The sequence below is a fragment of the Schistocerca cancellata genome, chromosome 2 (assembly GCF_023864275.1).
Source record: "Schistocerca cancellata isolate TAMUIC-IGC-003103 chromosome 2, iqSchCanc2.1, whole genome shotgun sequence".
NCBI lineage: Eukaryota > Metazoa > Arthropoda > Insecta > Orthoptera > Acrididae > Schistocerca > Schistocerca cancellata.
The window spans coordinates 136,235,798-136,259,654 of NC_064627.1; the positions used below are offsets into that span (position 1 = coordinate 136,235,798).

The 23,857-nt window shown below is 45.4% G+C and overlaps 1 protein-coding gene across 1 annotated transcript in view; it reads left to right on the plus strand.

Moving 5' to 3' along the window:
* The first annotated feature begins 565 nt into the window (after positions 1 to 565).
* The window catches only part of LOC126151848 (esterase S-like), a 91,647-nt gene continuing 68,355 nt past the window's right edge, over positions 566 to 23,857 (plus strand). Inside the window, exon 1 of the mRNA XM_049915968.1 lies at positions 566 to 689. Within this exon, the coding sequence (XP_049771925.1) occupies positions 566 to 689 (124 nt within the window). The remainder of the gene's footprint in view (positions 690 to 23,857) is intronic.

A 23,857-nucleotide genomic window follows, 5' to 3' on the forward strand; every position in this document is an offset into this window, starting at 1 on the left:
TCGAAAGACAGTGAACTTGAAGAGAAAACCGTCCATATCGAAATAAAGTATTAAGCCCTAAATACGCCAAATAGGAAAAAGGGACAAATAAAATCCAACATTTCATTTATTTGTTTATTTACACGTCAAGTTCCTTAGGACCAAATTGAGGAGCAAAAAGGTCATGGAACGTGTCAGTACATGTAATTACAACATAAAAGTAATAACAGATAAAGTTAAATGTTCAAGAACCTGAAAAAAGTCAGTCCATACGTTTAAGTAAACTCTATCAGCAATACAATAAGAATCAGCTTAATTTTTCAAGGAACTCCTCGACAGAATAGAAGGAGTGACCCATGAGGAAACTCTTCAGTTTCGATTTGAAAGCGCGTGGATTACTGCTACGATATTTCAATTCGGGTGGCAGCTTTTTGAAAATACACTCCTGGAAATGGAAAAAAGAACACATTGACACCGGTGTGTCAGACCCACCATACTTGCTCCGGACACTGCGAGAGGGCTGTACAAGCAATGATCACACGCACGGTACAGCGGACACACCAGGAACCGCGGTGTTGGCCGTCGAATGGCGCTAGCTGCGCAGCATTTGTGCACCGCCGCCGTCAGTGTCAGCCAGTTTGCCGTGGCATACGGAGCTCCATCACAGTCTTTAACACTGGTAGCATACCGCGACAGCGTGGACGTGAACCGTATGTGCAGTTGACGGACTTTGAGCGAGGGTGTATAGTGGGCATGCGGGAGGCCGGGTGGACGTACCGCCGAATTGCTCAACACGTGGGGCGTGAGGTCTCCACAGTACATCGATGTTGTCGCCAGTGGTCGGCGGAAGGTGCACGTGCCCGTCGACCTGGGACCGGACGGCAGCGACGCACGGATGCACGCCAAGACCGTAGGATCCTACGCAGTGCCGTAGAGGACCGCACCGCCACTTCCCAGCAAATTAGGGACACTGTTGCTCCTGGGGTATCGGCGAGGACCATTCGCAACCGTCTCCATGAAGCTAGGCTACGGTCCCGCACACCGTTAGGCCGTCTTCCGCTCACGCCTCAACAACGTGCAGCCCGCCTCCAGTGGTGTCGCGACAGGCGTGAATGGAGGGACGAATGGAGACGTGTCGTCTTCAGCGATGAGAGTCGCTTCTGCCTTGGTGCCAATGATGGTCGTATGCGTGTTTGGCGCCGTGCAGGTGAGCGCCACAATCAGGACTGCATACGACCGAGGCACACAGGGCCAACACCCGCCATCATGGTGTGGGGAGCGATCTCCTACACTGGCCGTACACCACTGGTGATCGTCGAGGGGACACTGAATAGTGCACGGTACATCCATCCCGTCATCGAACCCATCGTTCTACCATTCCTAGACCGGCAAGGGAACTTGCTGTTCCAATAGGACAATGCACGTCCGCATGTATCTCGTGCCACCCAACGTGCTCTAGAAGGTGTAAGTCAACTACCGTGGCCAGCAAGATCTCCGGATCTGTCCCCCATTGAGCATGTTTGGGACTGGATGAAGCGTCGTCTCACGCGGTCTGCACGTCCAGCACGAACGCTGGTCCAACTGAGGCGCCAGGTGGAAATGGCATGGCAAGCCGTTCCACAGGACTACATCCAGCATCTCTACGATCGTCTCCATGGGAGAATAGCAGCCTGCATTGCTGCGAACGGTGGATATACACTGTACTAGTGCCGACATTGTGCATGCTCTGTTGCCTGTGTCTATGTGCCTGTGGTTCTGTCAGTGTGATCATGTGATGTATCTGACCCCAGGAATGTGTCAATAAAGTTTCCCCTTCCTGGGACAATGAATTCACGGTGTTCTTATTTCAATTTCCAGGAGTGTAGATGCAGCGGTATACTGCTCACTTTTTTGCACACAAGAGTTAAGGAAGTCCGATCGAAATGCAGGTTTGATTTCTGCCGAGTATTAACCGAATGAAAGCTGCTTTTCTTGGGAATAAACTAATATTGGAAACAAGAAACGACAATAAGGAATATACACATTGAGAGGCCAATGTCAAAATACCCAGACTCGTGAACAGAGGTCGACAAGAGGTTCGTGAACTCACACCGCTTATTGCCCGGACCGCCCGTTTCTGAGCCAAAAATATCCTTGTAGAATGGGAAGAGTTACCCCAAAATATAATACCAAAAGAGATAAGCGAATGAAAATAAGCAGAGTAGACTAATTTTCGTGTTGAACTACCACTCACTTCTGATACCGTTCGAATAGTAAAAATGGCAGTATTAAGTCTTTGAATAAGATCCTGAACGTGGGCTTTACACAACAGTTTACTAAATATCTGAACATCTAGAAATTTGAACTGTTCAGCTTCACTAATCATATGCTCATTCTGTGAAATTAAAATGTCAGGTTTTGTTGAATTGTATGTTAGAAACTGTAAAAACTGAGTCTTCCTGTGATTTTACGTTAGTTTATTTTCTACAAGCCATGAACTGAGGTCATGTACTGCACTATTTGAAACCGAGCCAATGTTGCACACAACATCCTTTACTACCAAGCTAGTGTCATCAGCAAACAGTAATATTTTAGAGTTACCCGTAATACTAGAGAGCATATCATTTATATAAATAAGGAACAGGAGTGGCCCCAACACTGATCCCTGGGGCACTCCCCACTTAGCAGTACCCCACTCAGATCCCACATCACAGCCGTTATCAACATTGCGAATAACGACTGGTCTACAATGGCCCAAAATATATTTCATTGAGCCTCGTCTTGTGATACTCGGGTAAAATATTCCTTGCATTAACCTTAGAATCCCACTCATAACACTACAGGAAAAGTGTACGGATTAAACTGCTACGTACCGCAGGGCAGCGGGAAGACGATCAGGCCAAGCAGGACTCCTTTAGTATGCTTGGGCTGGGTACAGCTTGGCTTCGATAAGAGTAAAGCAGCCTTCTCGTTTTTGCCGATAACATGCTGCAGCTTCCCTGCCAGGCTAACGGTAAACATGGGCAGGTTAAAAGTAGAATGTGTACACCTCTGTTCGGGATGGGTCCAGGATCCCAGCCTATGGAAATGGCCGCTGGACGTCTCTGATCCCACTTCCTCACGGCCGACGTCGACGGCTCCTTGTCTTACGCCTCCACACGTGCCGCCATTGTTCCCTGGCAGAAGGACGGAGCCCCGATTGTCACTCTCCACCAAGCTGACTTCGCCATCCCCTTCATGGGGGAAGGGATGCTGTGTCCCTCCTACAAGACAGCAACCTGCAGCGAACCACACACCGGCGTCTCGCGTGTGGCAACTCTTCAGGCACGGTCTGCTGCAACAGGCGCAAGTGCCTGTTGAGAAATCCGATCCGCACTCGCCTCATATGTTGGGAAACGTCCCGGACACCAACACCACGCCGATTTGTTGTCCACGAAGTCTTTGGCAACCGCCAAGAGGAGCGCCAGGCACGCGGCCAACGGAACGCTTTTCCACAACCTCGGCGCTGTTACACCGGGCACTACACTAGTGGAAATCAGTATAGAGGCAGGGGTCCAACGGAAGTAATAGTACAATGTCCGAAGCAGACGTATCAAATTTATTATGATAGTAGTAGAGACATATAAGACAAACAATCATGACGGAATTACATACACTACTGGCCATTAAAATTGCTACACCAAGAAGAAATGCAGATGATAAACGGGTATTCATTGGACAAATATATTGTACTAGAACTGACATGTGTTTAAATTTTCAATAAATTTGGGTACATAGATCCTGAGAAGTTAGTACCCAGAACAACCACCTCTGGCCGTAATAACGGTCTTGATACGCCTGGGCATTGAGTCAAACAGAGCTTGGATGGCGTGTACAGGTACAGCTGCCCGTGCAGCTTCAACACGATACCACATTTCATCAAGAGTAATGACTGGCGTATTGTTACGAGGCAGTTGCTCGGCTACCATTGACCAGACGTTTTCAGTTGCTGAGAGATGTGGATAATGTGCTGGCCAGGGCAGCAGTCGAACATTATCTGTATCCAGAAAGGCCCGTACAGGACCTGCAACATGCGGTCGTGCAGTATCCTGCTGAAATGTAGGGTTTCGCAGGATCCAATGAAAGATAGGGCCACGGGTCGTAACACATCTGAAATGTAACGTCCACTGTTCAAAGTGCCGTCAATGCGAACAAGAGGTGACCGAGACGTGTAACCAATGGCACCCCATACCATCACGCCGGGTGATACGCCAGTATGGCGATGACTAATACACGCTTCCAATGTGCGTTCACCGCGATGTCGTCAAAGACGGATGCGACCATAATGATGCTGTAAACAGAACCTTGATTCATCCGAAAAAATGACGTTTTGCCATTCGTGCACCCAGGTTCGTCGTTGAGTACACCATCGCACCATCGCAGGCAGTCCTGTCAGTGATGCAGCGTCAAGAGCATCCGCAGCCATGGTCTCCGAGCTGATAGTGCATGCTGCTGCAAACGTCGTCGAACTGTTGGTGCAGATGGTTGTCTTGCAAACGTCCCCATCTGTTGACTCAGGGATCGATAAGTGGCTGCACGATCCATTACACCAATGCGGATAAGATGCCTGTCATCTCGACTGCTAGTGATACGAGGGCTTTGGGATCCAGCACGGCGTTCCGTATTACCCTCCTGAACCCACCGATTCCATATTCTACTAACAGTCATTGGATCTCGAACAACGCGAGCAGCAATGTCGCGATACGATAAACCGCAATCGCGATAGGCTACAATCCGACCTTTATCAAAGTCGGAAACGTGATGGTACGCACTTCTCGTCCTTACACGAGGCATCACAACAACGTTTCACCAGGAAACGCCGGTCAACTGCTGTTTGTGTATGAGAAATCGGTTGGAAACTTTCCTCATGTCAGCACGTTGTAGATGTCGCCACCGGCGCCAACCTTGTGTAAATGCTCTGAAAAGCTAATAATTTGGATATCACAGCATCTTCTTCCTGTCGGTTGAATTTCGCGTCTGTAGCACGTCATTTTCGTGGTGTAACAGTTTTAATGGCCAGTACTGTATTACTTAGTACAACCTCTGTTTTTCCTGATTACCTCGATAATTCTCTTCGGTACTGATTTTGTTAGGGTTTGTAATTCTTGCAGTGAGATTGTCGCCCACTCTTCTCGTATCACTCTTTTCAGGTCATATACAGCCTCGCCTTGCAAGTATTCCACAAAGGTTTTCCTTAGGGTTCAAATCCGGGATAATTGCATGTCGGGACAAGGCGTCAATATCTTTATCCACAAACCACTTTTTGCTTGTAGCAGAAACATGTACGGATGCAATATCTTGTTGAAACATTAGACTTTCGTCCCCTAGGTCTTCACACATTTTAATCAGATCTGTCTGTAGCATCTCAGTGTACAGGTTAGAGTTCTTTCTAGTGTTTAGCCAAGCAATGTTTGATTTATCTTTAGGGTAGAAGGCTGCCTAAATCATAACACTTACACCACCAAAATTTCTGCTCATCCTTACCTGTTGAAACTCCTTCCCATCATTGAAGATCACATTACTCCATTCTGAAGTCCGTGACAGATCTTTTTTAGCAAACTTAAATCTTGTCTGATGGCGTTTGGGTTTTAGAGCAGGTTTCTGCAGTAGTTTCTTGAATGCCAGGTGTTTGTCATATGACAAAATTTGTCGTACACGTCTGAAATTTACTGGCAACTGTAAATCAGCAACAATTTGTGATGGATAATGGATTGTGATCCTTGCTTTGCGTAAAAATAACCGTTTCGATGCCTAAGGTAATTTTTTACTTTGCACATATTTTCCGCTCTGCCCATATTTGCGCCCAATCTAACGAAATTATAAATCACTGTACTCGAACAGTAAATTTCCTCGGCGATTTGACGATTAGACGTTCCCACTTCCTTGTATGCACCAATTTTTGCTTTTACATCACATAATAACTGTTTTCTGCGGAGCATTGTCACAATCATGGTTTATGTACAAAATACACATTGTCAGTAACGGTATCTGATTCCTGTCTGCAGTAAAGGCACGTACGCACACACTGACACCTCACAGTGCCACTAACATCCAACAGAGCCGACAGCCTCTGTGACGAGTTCCAGCCTCGAACACCTGAAACGCTTATGTCTTGGTTCCTGCGCAGTGTTGTGACTGTGCCTTCACCGGCCTACATCGTATCACTACCCATTACTTTCAACTGCCCTACTAAGTCCTTTTCTGTCCCTTGCAGAATTACGATATCAACGGCAAACCTCGGAGTTTTTATTACTCCTCCCTGAACTTAAGCCCCTTTGCCCATTTCCTCTTGGTTTCCTTTACTGCTTGCTCAATGTGTAGACTGAATAACATTACGTATATGGTACAACTCTGTCTCTCCCTTCTCAACTAGCGCTTTCCTTTCATGTTCTTCGACTCTTGCAAGCCGTTGAGTTTCTGTACAAGTTGTAAATAACCTGCCGCCCCATTTTTTGTCTCCCTTACTTCAGTCGGTAAAAACGAAAGTTATTCTACGTATAGGAATCACTTTGTTGATTGTCTATCTGTCTGTCTCTTTGTCTGTCCGACTGTTAAGACATCTTTTCCTCAGGAACGGATAGAGGAATCAAGTGGTAAGGTCTACGCTCCCTTGGCGACGTGAAATATTTAAGCTTCTAATTCAATACAATCAAAATGTAGGATCGTTTATGTCACATATTTTGATACAAACTCACACACAAATCTAAAACCTATGGGGCACTTCCCGTTGACCTAGAATCATGAAATTTGGCAAGAAGCACGTTCACAGTGCAAGTAAAGGAAAAAATCATAAAATTGTTAATTTGTGATTGTATTACACGAAAAAATTATCTTTGTCGTTTGTTGACCGTCTGTTCAAAAAATGGTTCAAATGGCTCTGAGCACTATGCGACTTAACTTCTGAGGTCATCAGTCGCCTAGAACTTAGAACTAATTAAACCTAACTAACCTAAGGACATCACACACACCCATGCCCGAAGCAGGATTCGAATCTGCGAACGTAGCGGTCGCTCGGCTCCAGACTGTAGCGCCTAGAACCGCACGGCCACTCCGGACGGCGTTGACCGTCTGTCAAGGCCTCTTTTTCTCAGGGACGGGTAGAGGTATCAAGTTTAAATTTGTCAAGTACTAACGTCTACGATTCCTTGACGGTGTAATTAAGTCAATGCAGTCAAAAGATACGGACATGTACGTCACATATTTTGATACACGTAAACTCATCCATCGAAGCCTTTAGATAAACTATATTACTGCACGTCGAGCCTGGTGGACTAGCGGTAAATGTCCTGCCTGGAAACTGAGAGGTCATGGGATCGAATCACTGATTTTTTTAGTCTTTGTTTGACCCTACACTTCACCTCTCAACAATGTGAGGAGACGCCAGAAACGACTCACAGTTCGGCCTCCACGTCAAACTGTAGGTCCCCTTTCTCTGGTTGGATTACTGTGGTTGGGTAGGGACACAAAAGTCGCCAAAGTGGCGTTCATTAGAAAGACTTGCAACAGGCCACTGAACAACTCAAAGTTATTGTCTATACTGGGTGTTTTTCCTACCATTCGCAGGCGCATTTTCTCTAGTGTTTCTGCAGATACTTGAAGTTTCGTTCTTGCAATGTGTAGCTGGGGTTAGCCCAAACAAACCACGTCATCTTGTCTCTCATGTGACGCCGGTTGGTTTCCCATACCAAACAAAATAATTTTTAATTCGTAATTTTACTTGACCATTCCACAGAGCGAACCCAAATTAGTCTAGCGCGATATTCGTTTTGCCGATGTGTATTAACAGGTACAGTAGAACACGTAGGATAACCAGTACGCCAGCAGCGACTCAGTAGCGCTGCTGCAGGGCAGTAGCGGTCAGTGCGGGATAGGGCGCTATTGAGTCGCTGGCTGTAGCACTGGTGTTCTACTGTCCCTGTTAATACACATCGGCAAAACGAATATCGCGCTAGACTAATTTCGGACCGCTTTGTTGAATGGACAAGTAAAATTACGGTTTAAAAATAATTTTGTTTGATATGGGAAACCAACCGGCACTTTTCGTCGACACTGCAGTCGCATGATTGCAAATACCTGCTGAAACACCAGAGAAAATGCTCCTGACGACTCTTAGGAGAGAGGGGGAGGAGGAGAGAAAGATTATATATACACTACTGGACATTAAAATTGCTACACCGAGAAGAAATGCAGATGATAAACGGGTATTCATTGGACAAATATATTATACTAGAACTGACATGTTGTTACATTTTCACGCAATTTGGGTGCATAAATCCTGAGAAATCAGTACCCAGAACAACCACCTCTGGCCGCAATAACGGCCTTGATAGCCTGGGCACGAGTCAGAGATTGGATGGCGTGTACAGGTACAGCTGCCCATGCAACTTCAACGCGATACCACAGTTCATCGAGTAGTGACTGACGTATTGTGACGAGCCAGTTGCTCGGCCACCACTGACCAGACGTTTTCAGTTGGTGAGAGATCTGGAGAATGTGCTGGCCAGGGCAGCAGTCGAACGTTTTCTGTATCCAGAAAGGCCCGTACAGGACCTGCAACATGCGGTCTTGCATTATCTTGCTGAAATGAAGCGTTTCGCAGGAATCGAATGAAGGGTAGAGCCACGGGTCGCAACACCTCTGAAATGTAACATCCACTGTTCAAAGTACCGTCAATGCGAACAAGAGGTGACCGAGACGCACCCCATACCATCACGCCGAGTGATACGCCAGTATGGCGATGACGAATACACGCTTCCAATGTGCGTTCACCGTGATGTCGCCAAACACGGATGCGACCATCATGATGCTGTAAACAGAACCTGGATTCATCCGAAAAAATGACGTTTTACCATTAGTGCACCCAGGTTCGTCGTTGAGTACACCATCGCACCATCGCAGGCAGTCCTGTCAGTGATGCAGCGTCAAGAGCATCCGCAGCCATGGTCTCCGAGCTGATAGTGCATGCTGCTGCAAACGTCGTCGAACTGTTGGTGCAGATGGTTGTCTTGCAAACGTCCCCATCTGTTGACTCAGGGATCGATAAGTGGCTGCACGATCCATTACACCAATGCGGATAAGATGCCTGTCATCTCGACTGCTAGTGATACGAGGCCGCTGGGATCCAGCACGGCGTTCCGTATTACCCTCCTGAACCCACCGATTCCATATTGTGCTAACAGTCATCTAGACCAACAGGAGCAGCAATGTCGCGATACGATAAACCGCAATCGCGGTAGGCTACAATCTGACCTTTATCAAAGTCGGAAACGTGATGGTAGGCTGGCTCAAATGGCTCTGAGCACTATGCGACTTAACTTCTGAGGTCATCAGTCGCCTAGAACTTAGAACTAATTAAACCTAACGAACCTAAGGACATCACACACATCCATGCCCGATGCAGGATTCGAACCTGCGACCGTAGCGGTCGCCCGGTCCCAGACTGTAGCGCCTAGAACCGCACGGCCACTCCGGCCGGCTGATGGTAGGCATTTCTCCTCCTTACACGAGGCATCACAACAACGTTTCACCAGGCAAGGCCGGTCAACTGCTGTTTGTGTATCAGAAATCGGTTGTAATCTTTCCTCATGTCAGCACGTTGTAGGTGTCGCCACCGGCGCCAACCTTGTGTGAATGCTCTGAAAAGCTAATCATTTGCATATCACAGCATCTTCTTCCTGTCGCGTCTGTAACACGTCATCTTCGTGGTGTAGCAATTGTAATGGCCAGTAGTGTATATATATGCGTAATTAAATTGGTGCAGAACTCCCTGAGCGCGTGGCCTACTCACACTTGTCTTTTTTTTTTAAAAAATCCCTGTTAGCTACAAAATCTTAAACATTGTGTTCCAGTAAAATTGTCAGAAGCCTTCTTTAAATCTACAAAAGCTATGAATGTATATTTGTCTTTCTTCAACCTATGTTCTAAGACAAGTTGTAGGATCAGTGTTGCCTCGAGTGTTTTTACATTTTTCCATAACCCAATCCGATCTACCCTGAGGTCGGATTCGACAAGTTTTTCCATTCTGTAAGTAACTTGTGTTAGTGTTTTACAACCATGATTTATTAAACTAATCGTTCGGTATGAAAAGCAGAATTACTAACAAACACGTCTTTGTTTACGTAAACATGACTCGCTTCTCTCTCCTCCCAAAAAGAAACTTTTTTCTTATTTTTAGATAGATGACAAAAGTGTCAAACAAGGTGGATGTATAGAATATCAAAATAGTTCGCATGTAAGAACACTTTTTTTGCTGTTCGTTGTTTCAGTGCCTCGAGCAGAGGTGTTACAATTCATTTGAGAGCAAAGGTGAAGTGTTAGTATTCTCTTTGCCCGCAGTCTGAAGTCCGCTATCTTTGCTTCCGTGTTTCATTGTAGATAACCTGCACGACGGTAATTGCCTGTGCGATAGTGTGGGCATCACATCATGAACACCAGCGTTATCAGCAGATGCCTGCGGTCTCCCAGGTTGTCAGCAGACGGACGTTGAGAGATATCCGTAGATGTGCAGTGACGCCGACCGAGGGAATGTGAACTCCCACGTGCGATAGTGCTTCCCTTTATTATGGTTCTCACCAAGAACGTCAGGTGACGGGTATTATGTGGCTGCAACAGCTGCCTGGTCCGCTGTTGTCAATTATTTCCTGTGAATCTAATTCCATATACATGGCGAATCACCTGAAACTTGCTCCGCAAATACTGCGGAGACGGAATATGCTACTGAAGTGCAATTTCCACATAATAGATTGATAGTCCGGGGCTCGTATTGTTAGCCAATCAATATATTGCAATAATACTTAACAAGTGCATCTTTTGATCAAACATACATTTTTTTTTAAATTGAACAATGCCTGTTGACATTAACAGACTAAAAGCAGAGTAAATTAGAATGTCAGTGGTGTTTATAGCACGATTCTAGTGCGAGTCGTTTACGACTTCCCACACTGACACTAGTGCAATATCTGTGATAGCACACACTACCGAACAACCCAAGTGCGTACGCCAGTAATGAGGCAGTTGACCTTCACATGTTGTGTTCAAAATGACCACCGCCATCGGAAATCCACGTTTCCAGTCTAGTACGGAATGGCTGCCGCACAAGTGCTAGCATTTCAGCGTAGATGTCCGAGTAGGCTGCAGTAATACGTCGTTGCACATCATCGGGTGTACCTGGTATGTCCTTGTCGACAGGGTCTTTCAGCTTTTCACAGAAAAAAAAATTGTACAGGCGTCAAAATCGGAGAACGGGCCGGCCAAAGTACAGCTGCCATGCGTCTAATCCAACGATTTAGAAACAATTTGTGAAGGCTTGCTTTAATACTTCGTGCACTGCTATCGTGTTGGCATCACAGCTTCCTCCTAGTCTGCAGGGGAACGTCTTCTTGCAACTGTGGAAGATGGTCTCTACGAGACTGCGACATTTGTGCTCGTTCAGTGTTCCATCTATAAACAACGGGCCTACGAGTTGATGGTTCACTATCCCACACCAAACGTTTACACTCCACGGACGCTGCGTTTCCTGTCTTGATACCCATGTACAAAAGTTAGCACGATTCTCGTAATCGTTTCCACGCAGCCCTTTATGGTGGGGGATGTGATAGAGATGGAACTTATGTCGATTGAGAATGCTTAGGACACTTGCCTTTCAGCTTTTTCCACATAAACAAAGGCCACAAACTCAATCTTTACGAAGAACTGGAAATGTTCATTCACAATAGGAAACATGGGCTGAATACACTAAACGAAAAAGCTTAGACGGTGGCAATGAGCTTCTTTAAGGGCTTCGCAGATACACTAGATGATGCACTATAACTCTTTCCACTTTCTACTTCCCGTTAAGCTTAGTAAAAGATAATTCCCAAAACACTGTACAGAAACAGTAAGAATTAGATTTTTACACTAAGTCTCCAAGTAGTATAGTTTTTATGTTTTTTTATTTTATTTCTATTTGTGTCTTTACTGTTATGTATTTGCAACACTTATAACATGTTCCTGTAAACAATGAAACAATGAATGAGATCTGAGGCAGGGTACTATACCTTTACTTCGTTATAGTCTTTGGTTTTTTTAATGTTATTGATTAGTGTTCTGTGAGATAAATTGAGTTGAAAATGTATATTTATGACGAACCGCAGTGTTCCGTGCGCTGTAACAGATTGAAAATGCATCTATTACCATTTAAAATTTATAATCTTAGTACCATATTACGCTAACAAGCGACTGTTACATGTTTTTGTAGCAAAATGAAACCACAACCAATAAATGACTGGATCTAGCTAGCAAAAATGTAACAACATCATTGTTCCATCTGGAGATAATGGTGTAATTTCTCGAAACTCGTAGTGGGATGAAATTAAAGAGAGATTGACGAAGATAACTGTTTTATTTGAAGCTTTATTTGAACTTCTATGTTTCAAGTCCGCTGTCTGAAAGCTAATCACGTTATTCCCAGCTATGGATTACGTCCGTTAAATGTTTTCTTTTGTCTCGTATCCCTTATTCTTCAAGTATAACCCTGTGTTGTTTATCTCTGCTACGCTCGTGTTTCAAAGGGCAAGTAATGTATCGCGAATCACGTGCGACTGAAGAGCTCGTTTATATTCACCTTCATTATTGCCATTATAGCTTTATCCCATTGTCGCAACTGTAATACATGAACTGACCTTTGTAACATCGTCTGTTCAGCGTACTTTGATCCTTGGACAAAGGCATTATCACTTCACTTTTTACTTTACGCGCCCACAATAGACATTAGTCATGTCGATTATCAAATTTAGAAAACAGCTGTCCGATAACTGGAGAACTTGACTCATCACCAGAGATGCTCACAAGATAAGCTTTGTTAATGTCTGACGTAAAAAAGTTGCAAAGCTATTGTAGCCTCCCCCTTTTGAGGCAACAGTGAGGGACCATCTCTGCTCGTTGCTGATTTGTCAAATCGCGCAAATATCGACAAAAACTGGTGCAACGACGACTAGGGAATGGCTGTTTTAAAAACAAGTGAAATTCCTGCTGTGGTATGTAAACTACAAAGAGTGTGTTCAACTTCAAATATCTACAAGTGACCTGTGCTTCCAAGGACAGGTTTTATACAAGTCGTAATATCATATGTAATTATGTGGACAGTATTCCTCATACTGTGAAATATCCCTTTAAAAAGTGAAAATAGAATCAACGGACGTACCTACTCATTGTCAAAGGCATGAGATACGGTAGGTACATTCTACAGTTTCCTCGAAAAATGGTTAAGGAAAATGGCTTTCCAAGAAGGCGCAGAAATATCCTAAGTTACCTGTGTCTCCAGTCATACTGCGGTGGACCGTGTAATAAACACAAACAGAAAGAAGAGAAAATGAGCCTCGGCAGGTTGCTCATCTAAGCAAGAAACAGAGTATCTGTATGTCCATCCTTTAAGCAGGAGGTCTCTGGGAGACGGACGTTTACCATCGTGACAAAAAATAAACACCTACAGCCGTCCTTATGATTTTATTTTGTCGCTACCAGTTTCAACGCTTCATTGCGTCATCTTCAGGCTCTTTTTGATGCGGTAGAGGTTGATATGATCACCATGCAGAACCCATCAGTAGCCAGCAATACTGGATACGCAGATAATCTAAAACTTACGTGTCAGCACTGCAACCACCAACTGCCAACTCAGTTGATGGTTGGAGTGGTGACACGTTAGTTTCAGATTATGCATGTCCGAAGGAACCGGCACTGCGACGACTAAATACGTCATGAAATACTGGAAATGCATTCGCAGTTGCGAATATGGGCAAACAACAGTTGTAGAATGGTATGACGACAATGAAAATTCGTGCCGGACCAGGGTTTCCCGCTTATCGCGAGCGGTCTCCATACTTTTGGCTTCCCGAACACGACTCACGGCCAGACCTCGGTTCGAGTCCTGGTCTAGCACAAATTTTCAGTGACTACGTTCGTAACTGCGAATACATTCCTTGTACTTCATAACAGCTCTAGGCTCCGCAGTGCCTGTTCCTTTGGACATGCATACATGAAGGAACTTTGCATCACCCGGCATACTCACTCTTTACCTAGTTGGATAACGCCTGGATATCTCTTGGTTTGGCAAGTGCTTTGCACTATTCGTGCGCTTCCTAGTGTGTATTTTTAGGTGTTCCTGTTGTGTGTGGTTGTCCTACTGTGTCTTCTTTCTTCTTCTTGTGCCGTTTTCCCACGGATACACAGGGTCGGAATGGTTAATCAGATATGGCAATGTTAGTTGAAGGGGTGACCCGATGCCCTTTCTGCCGCCACCCCGTACCTCCTCCCCCCCCTCCCCCCCCCCCTGGAAGGAATTAGTGTACCCCAACTGTCTGCGACTAGTGTAATCCCTGGAATAGTGCGAAAGTGTTCAGATGTCTGCGAGCCATGGAACTGAGGCGGAACGTGGGGACCATCCCGGTATTCACCTAGGGGGATGTGGAAAACTGCCTAAAAACCACATCCAGCCTGTACGGCACACCAGCCCTCGTCGTTAATCCGCCGGGCGGATTCGATCTGGGGCTGGCGCGCCTACCTGAGTCCAGGAAGCAGCGCGTTAGCGCTCTCGGCTAACCCGACGGGTTGTCCGCCGCTCGTGGTCTCGCGGTAGCGTTCTCGCTTCCCGAGCACGGGGTCCCGGGTCCGATTCCCGGCGGGGTCAGGGATTTTCACCTGCCTCGAGATGACTGGGTGTTTGTGTTGTCCACATCATTTCATCATCATCCAGGAAAGTGGCGAAATTGGACTGAGCAAAGATTGGGTAATTGTACGGGCGCTGATAACCACGCAGTTGAGCGCCCCACAAACCAAACATCATCATCATCTAACCCGACGGGTACTGTGTTACTGTGTGATGAGCATTTTTGTTGTGTTTAGTATATATTGCAGTCGCGTTTGTTTACTTCCGTAGCAAGTCAGGGCATCTTATTGTGCCCCTTCTATGCGGTTTATTCCCGAGGTTCGAGACCATTCTGTTTTCTGACTGTTGTGACTTTTCGTAAAATAGTCGAGCAGTCTGTTTTACTCTCTCCTTTTTGGCTGCACTCTTGTGATGTTACGTACTTCCCTAGTGGGGAAGTCACGTGGGAGTTTCATAATCATCCTAAGTATTCTAGCCTGGAGGCCCTGCATTCTTCGGAAGTTGCCGCATGAGATTCGCATTCGTGCTTCTTGTGTAAAGCGAGGTGCCGCCCGCTTATAATGCGAGTGAAACTCTATTAACCTTTGGCGTGTCCGAGATATATAGGGAGTACAACAGGGAGCCGAGAACAGAACCCTGCGGGACTCCCACCAGTATAGGTCTTGCTGTAGATATGCCCATTCTTGCACGCACATTGAACGTTCATCCACTGAGGTAAGATTCGATGAATCAGACGTGTGGCTTCGGTGCCCCCAATACAAACAATTTGTAGAGGAGGCCCCTGTGCCCACACAAAGTCAAAAGCCTTACGCACGTCAAGGAGTACCGCCCCTGCGCACTCTCGACTCTCCCGGGCACTCATCGCGTCCTCCACCAGACGTAGCAGCTGTTACTCCGTGCTGTGTCCGCGTCGGAAGCCGAACTGTTACGGCGGAATCTACTTCTCGGCGTTTTCCTGAAGCATTAGCGTCCTAGAATATAGGAGCTCAAATACCTTCGAAATTGCCTGTAGAAGGTGCAACAGCTCTTTAGAGAGTGGGTATTCAGAAACGAATATTAGATTAAATTCTGTAATAGGAAATGACCCAAGAGCCAAAAAACGGTAGTTGTATTTCGAAGTAATAGTTAGTTAAATTTTTACAAAGAATAGATATTTGAAATAGAGTAACGCAAAGTAGTACAAAGGTAATCCAAGGAAGACATTACAGAGCTGCATTTTGTTTTGAATATAATATATAAACCAATGTGCAGCATTGTTAGCTGTCTTAAGTGTTTTCAATGGTGCATGTTCGCAGTCTTCCGTGGTAGTCAGAAGTCAGGGATTATAAGCCTAATTAAATATCATTCTGATAACTGGATTAGACAAGGTGAAACGTCCCCTTTCAACAATTATACATGACTATGCTTAAACTGACACACAATATTTTTTTAGCGCAACGCAATCTGACTTTCAAAAATCCCTGCAAAAGAATGGCCCTGACTAACATTAATCTATACCTTTCACAAATCACTTACCTCACCAAAAATCTCCGTTACTCGAACTACTGCAATACAGCGAGCGCCACTACTGCCAGCTAAATAAAAGATTCAAACTACGGAAGGCACTAACTACTGATGGGCATAGTTAGCAAATGAAAGATTTTAATAGAGAACAAACAATGTATTTACCTTAATATCATCAAAAGTCATAATATATGTAATTTCAAAACTCCGCCATTTCCTTCCACACATCCGCCACTGCTGGCGGCTCACCTCCAACTGCGCAACGCTACGCGCTGTTCACGTCCAGCTCCCGCTGCCCAACACTACAATGGCAGACAACAATGCAAACTAGCCACAGACTGCACACAGAACAGCCAGTGATTTTCATACCGAGCGCTACGTAACGTTGCCGATAAGAAAACATAAACAGCCTACCTACAAAGGGAGTTATGGATAATAGATTATTTTGAGATATTGGGACAGAAAATAGTTGGACATTATTTATACTAATATCTTGGCCGATCGTTGTCAAGGTGATTCTGCTAATAAACGAGACGTGAGATATAGTACCCGTGAAAAGGCTAAATTTGTGCTGAACAGACTTTGAAAGAACTCGAACTTAAAATAAATATCTGGATTTTCCAGAGACATTTATCATTTATCAGATATTAATGGTAAAGGACAGTTTCATGGGAAATCATATCTTTGGTGATAGGAACGCGAAGGAATGTGGTACGGACTGACTGTTATTATAGCGAAACGATACACACTAGGATCAACTCCTTCTTCATCGATTCCCCAGTGCCATCTCTCATTAATTTAAGAAGTGAATCGCGTCAATAAAACATAATATATACTAAACTTTCTCCGTGTTTTCTGTGGGCGAGCGGTTCTAGGCGCTTCAGTCCGGAACCGCGGTGCTGCTCCGGTCGCAGGTTCGAATCCAGCCTGGGGCATGGATGTGTGTGATATCCTTAGGTTTAAGTAGTTCTAAGCTAGGGGACTGATGACCTCAGATATTAAGTCCCATAGTGCTCAGAGCCATCATCTAGTAGATAGACAATTATATCTTTGAACATTCAAATGTTATTGAGAAAAGCCGATCAACCTGTTACAAACAAATAATAGGATTTAACGAAGGCATATTGACTACGAAGGTAACTAAATCAAATTATTTAGGGAACAAAAATTAGAAAAAATAGGCTGGAACCCGATTGCTATGTAATAAATAAAATCACTGTCTTTGGATACGTCGTGGTTGAAAGTGTATAAAATATCTCTGTAAATAGAAAGTGAGATCAATTTTCAACTGCTAGTTCACACAGTTAGATTCACAACGTGATTCAAAGATGTTTTACGCCCCACCCATACGGCAGCGAATGGTTGTCTACTAGCCGGGACAATATATGTATACAAACTTGTGAGGAACGTCGAAGCGGTATCAGTGCAGTTGCGACGGCGGTGCGTGTGCGGGCATAAAGGCTAATCGGCCTATAGTTCTGTGGGAGTCTGATGTCTTCGCCCTGTTTTGGATTGGCAACCACCTCTGCATGGTTCCATGCAAAGGGGAAGTTGCCAGTCCGAATAATTCGATTGAAAATCGCGGTGATGGGACCAAGCTATTTGTGGAAGCTGAATTAGTATTGGGTTTTCTAGCTGGTCGCACCCGCCCGCTTTCCTGGTGTTTAACTGTTTCAACTGAGCGTCTACTTCCTCCTCTGTGAAGTCTCCGATATCTGCTCCTGCTTCCCGCTCGAAGATAACTGGAAACCTTTGCTGCACTAGACGTACGTGCTTCTCATCAATGGGATCCTCTACAGGAGTGAAGTTTTCCGCAAAGACATTGGCCAAGGCACTGGCCTTGGCGTCTGGTTCGCAGATCACCTCACCCCCGAATTGTAGAGAAGGGATACTTTGACCTTTCCATAGGAAGTACTTCGTCATTTGCCAGGCCGACTCATCATTTATCTGTAGGCTGGCTATTTTCCCTTCCTATTCACTATTTCGATGTTCTTCCATCGCCACTTTCAGCTCCCTCCTGAGCCTGTTGAGGTGGCGCTTAATGATTGGATTTCTAGTTACCCCCATTTGCGGAAGACTATTTTTATGGGCTTTAGCGTCTAATAGCTCTGGGGGCAGATGGCTGGACAAGACTTTCACCTTCTTTTGTGGATTCTGCGGGGGGGGGGGGGGGGGGTGCATTTTCTACCGCCTGTATTGTGGCAACATTAAATCTTCTAATAACCTCATCTGTAGTTATCTGTGTAGGGCCTGGTATGTCGTTGAGTGAGCCTTGCAGGCTCTCTCTAAACTGCTCCCAGTTGGCTTTCCCTAGTGGTCTTCGACGGTTCGACATTAGCTCCCCTATGACCTCTAGTTCGAATATCGCCGGCAGGTTATCCGATGAGAGCGCGTTTAGCGTTGTCGCAGTTGTGTGGTTTCCCACTCCTTTAAACAGTGCAACGTCGAGCACGTCGGGATGGCTGCCGTTTTCAGTGTAAGAGGTGGGGTCATACAGCCCCCGGGAGACGGCGTTGTGCTGCCTGGCTACATTTAGTAGGCAACGTCCACTTGTGTTGGTTACTCTGGAGTTCCATTCGACGTTGGTTCAAATGGATCAAATGGCTCTGAGCACTATGCGACTTAACTTCTGAGGTCATCAGTCGCCTAGAACTTAGAACTAATTAAACCTAACTAACCTAAGGACATCACACACATCCATGCCCGTGGCAGGATTCGAACCTGCGACCGCAGCGGTCGCTCGGTTCCAGACTGTAGCGCCCAGAACCGCACGGCCACTCCGGCCGGCCCATTCGACGTGTTTGGCAATGAAGTCACCCGTGATATGGATTTTACCGCCGATGGACAACAATGCCGTGAAGTCCGCTGGGTCCAGTAGTCTACCTGGTGGTCGGTAGCTGCCACGAATGTAGTTTCGCCTGACGATGTTTTTACTAAGATTGCTAGGGCTTCGACTGTGCCAAGTCTTGGAAGTTGCACAACGTGGTGTTTAAGGCAGTTTTTAATATACAGGGTGGTCCATTGATCGTGACCGGGCCAAATATCTCACGAAATAAGCGTCAAACGAAAAAACTAAAATGAACGAAACTTGTCTAGCTTGAAGGGGGAAACCAGATGGCACTATGGTTGGCCCGCTAGATGGCGCTGCCATAGGTAAAATGCATATCAACTGCGTTTTTTAAATAGGAACCCCATTTTTATTACATATTTGTGTAGTACGTAAAGAAACATGAATGTTTTAGTTGGACCACTTTTTGCGCTTTGTGATAGATGGCGCTGTAATAGTCACAAACATATGGCTCACAATTTTAGACGAACAGTTGGTAACAGGTTTTTTAAATTAAAATACAGAACGTAGGTACGTTTGAACATTTTACTTCGGTTGTTCCAATGTGATACACGTACCTTTGTGAACGTCTCATTTCTGAGAACGCATGCTGTTACAGCGTGATTACCTGTAAATAACACATTAATGCAATAAATGCTCAAAATGATGTGCTTCCAACCTCAGTGCATTTGGGAATACGTGTAACGACATTCCTCTCAACAGCGAGTAGTTCGCCTTCCCTAATGTTCGCACATGCATTGACAATGCGCTGACACATGGTGTCAGGCGTTGTCGGTGGATCACGATAGCAAATATCCTTCAACCTTCCCCAAAGTAAGAAATCCGGGGACGTCAGATCCGGTGAACGTGCGAGCCATGGCGGTGCTTCGATGACCAATCCACCTGTCATGAAATATGCTATTCAATACCGCTTCAAAAGCACGCGAGCTATGTGCCGGACCTCCATCATGTTGGAAGTACATCCCCAATCTGTCATGCAGTGAAACATCTTGTAGTAACACCGGTAGAACATTATATAGGAAATCAGCATACATTGCACCATTTAGATTGCCATCGATAAAATGGGGGCCAATTATCCTTCCTCCCATAATGCCGCACCATACATTAACCCGCCAAGGTCGCTGATGTTCCACTTGTCGCAACCATGGTGGATTTTCCGTTGCCCAATAGTGCATATTATGCTGGTTTACGTTACCGCTGTTGGTGAATGACGCTTCGTCGCTAAATAGAACGCGTGCAAAAAATCTGTCATCGTCCCGTAATTTCTCTTGTGCCCAGTGACAGAACTGTACACGGCTGTAGACGACGTTCAAAGTCGTCGCCATGCTATTCCTGTTAATGTAGCATTCTCAACACCGACGTTTTTGAGATTCTTGGTTCTCGCGCAATTTGTCTGCTACTGATGTGCGGATTAGCTGTGACAGCTGCTAAAACACCTACTTGGGCATCATCATTTGTTGCAGGTCGTGGTTGACGCTTCACATGTGGCTGAACACTTCCTAAATAACGTAACTATCCGCCGAACGGTCTATAAAATAAATAAATAAATAAAATAAAATAAAATATTAATTATTAATTATGTATGATAGTGATTGGTTGTAATTAATATTTGCTTATCTGGAACGTGGACGTTTAATTATTTGGTATCAGACGCTTGACAATGGCTTTTTCGAAAATGCAATGTTATTCGTAGTTGACCGTGAAATAAGACTCAAATAATAGGACTTCGTATTTAAATCGTTTCCAAAGACTGCTACGGTGGGTGCGGACTTAAAATCCAAATCTCAATGTGAGAATCATTTGCCAGCCATGTCAATACGTCGTACAGAGGTGACTGTCTACTAAACATAAAAAAGTTTACACAGTTAGTTAAATCAGATATATTCAACGAATAAGCCGACAGTTAAATAATTCTACTTACTTTCATAATTATAAATTCTTTACAGAATCGAGTGCCTAGTAAGATTGCAACTCGCAGTGTTCTTATATAACATCAAATATAGCAGTGTACCAGTTAATAAAATATACGTGCTTCCCGCACCAGCTATTCTACTCGACCTACTTCTTCTTAATGAAACATAAGAGTGTCATAATTGTACACTCCTGGAAATGGAAAAAAGAACACATTGACACCGGTGTGTCAGACCCACCATACTTGCTCCGGACACTGCGAGAGGGCTGTACAAGCAATGATCACACGCACGGCGCAGCGGACACACCAGGAACCGCGGTGTTGGCCGTCGAATGGCGCTAGCTGCGCAGCATTTGTGCACCGCCGCCGTCAGTGTCAGCCAGTTTGCCGTGGCATACGGAGCTCCATCGCAGTCTTTAACACTGGTAGCATGCCGCGACAGCGTGGACGTGAACCGTATGTGCAGTTGACGGACTTTGAGCGAGGGCGTATAGTGGGCATGCGGGAGGCCGGGTGGACGTACCGCCGAATTGCTCAACACGTGGGGCGTGAGGTCCCCACAGTACATCGATGTTGTCGCCAGTGGTCGGCGGAAGGTGCACGTGCCCGTCGACCTGGGACCGGACCGCAGCGACGCACGGATGCACGCCAAGACCGTAGGATCCTACGCAGTGCCGTAGGGGACCGCACCGCCACTTCCCAGCAAATTAGGGACACTGTTGCTCCTGGGGTATCGGCGAGGACGATTCGCAACCGTCTCCATGAAGCTGGGCTACGGTCCCGCACACCGTTAGGCCGTCTTCCGCTCACGCCCCAACATCGTGCAGCCCGCCTCCAGTGGTGTCGCGACAGGCGTGAATGGAGGGACGAATGGAGACGTGTCGTCTTCAGCGATGAGAGTCGCTTCTGCGTTGGTGCCAATGATGGTCGTATGCGTGTTTGGCGCCGTGCAGGTGAGCGCCACAATCAGGACTGCATACGACCGAGGCACACAGGGCCAACACCCGGCATCATGGTGTGGGGAGCGATCTCCTACACTGGCCGTACACCACTGGTGATCGTCGAGGGGACACTGAATAGTGCACGGTACATCCAAACCGTCATCGAACCCATCGTTCTACCATTCCTAGACCGGCAAGGGAACTTGCTGTTCCAACAGGACAATGCACGTCCGCATGTATCCCGTGCCACCCAACGTGCTCTAGAAGGTGTAAGTCAACTACCCTGGCCAGCAAGATCTCCGGATCTGTCCCCCATTGAGCATGTTTGGGACTGGATGAAGCGTCGTCTCACGCGGTCTGCACGTCCAGCACGAACGCTGGTCCAACTGAGGCGGCAGGTGGAAATGGCATGGCAAGCCGTTCCACAGGACTACATCCAGCATCTCTACGATCGTCTCCATGGGAGAATAGCAGCCTGCATTGCTGCGAAAGGTGGATATACATTGTACTAGTGCCGACATTGTGCATGCTCTGTTGCCTGTGTCTATGTGTCTGTGGTTCTGTCAGTGTGATCATGTGATGTATCTGACCCCAGGAATGTGTCAATAACGTTTCCCCTTCCTGGGACAATGAATTCACGGTGTTCTTATTTCAATTTCCAGGAGTGTAGTTACTCGTTCTCCACCGGAGACGGCTGCCGGCACTTGTAAGACCTGCAGGGTCGCGTGCTGTGACGTACGCGCCGCAGCCTGTCTTCCTCGTGGGCTTCGCTCAGTGCTAGCACAGGCGCAGGTGCCTTTTCCAATCGAAAACCATCGTACACTGTACATTTCACATATATTACGTAACAGCTGTACAGGAATTGGAAAAGGGAAATCAATGAAAAGTACTTTTACCACTATCAACGCAACTTAGCTCAAAGACGATTTCTTAGAAGTTTGCTTTAGTTTCGAGCTTTAGTGAAACATGCAATCCTGGAACTTCGTCTAATGTCAAAAATACTACTCGTATTTCTATATCACATGGCAGAGCAAAACAAACATTTGAAACTAAAAAAATTGAAAAGACACACCATTGCACAGTAATCTGTATTTATTTGGAAAATTTAAGTAACTTACTTCTACTATTGGTTACAAGGCGGCTGTTCCTTATTTTAGAACATTTTCTTGTGAAAATATTTCCTGAAATGAGAGTATGTTTTTGGAATCATTTATTTCACGTCTTTACCACAAGTGCATGTCTCTGAAAAGCAATAACAGTCAAGTTTGATTTCCAGGAGCTGTCTGGATACTTTCCTATGATTTGTGCTGCTAAGAAACAAACATCCAAAGTCATCAGATGTAACTGTTTGAAACAATTGTATCCCTCAATAACAATTTTAAACATGAAATAAGATGACTGCTTTAAGGGACACCTGCACAGATTAAGTGAGTATGAGTTAATCTCACTGTTTATCATACTTGCTGTGAACTCATCAGCACTAACGAAAAGTGCTCTACATATACCTCACTCATTTATGACTCTTGCTAAGCTGTAAGAAACGTAACTTCGACTACTGAACAGCGGTGATTTATACTGAATTATAATGTATTTACCTTACGACGCTAAAAGAAAGTGGGCTTTAATCTCTGGCTTATCGTGTTTACAAGATTTGATATAAACTGCGATCCTAGGAATGATTTTCAAAGCATCCTGATCTGAGAGGGTATATCAGTGAAACGTTATCAGTTTTATAATTCAAGGAGCGTCTAAATTGAACAAAAATTACATAATTAATATTTCTCTGCATTTGATAATTTTAATATGCTTATCAGAGACAATTGTGCTCATGGATCTTGTTGTTAAGTCATACTTGGTTCCCAAAGCAACGGATAAACGAATGTAAGATCCTTGCTTGCAACTCATGTACTTACGCAAAAAGATAATTTTTCCGTAGCACTTATACCATTCAGTGCCCAGTTACTTTTATTTGCATGTTCATGAACGCGATTTAAATTCCTAATAGACACTTTGTG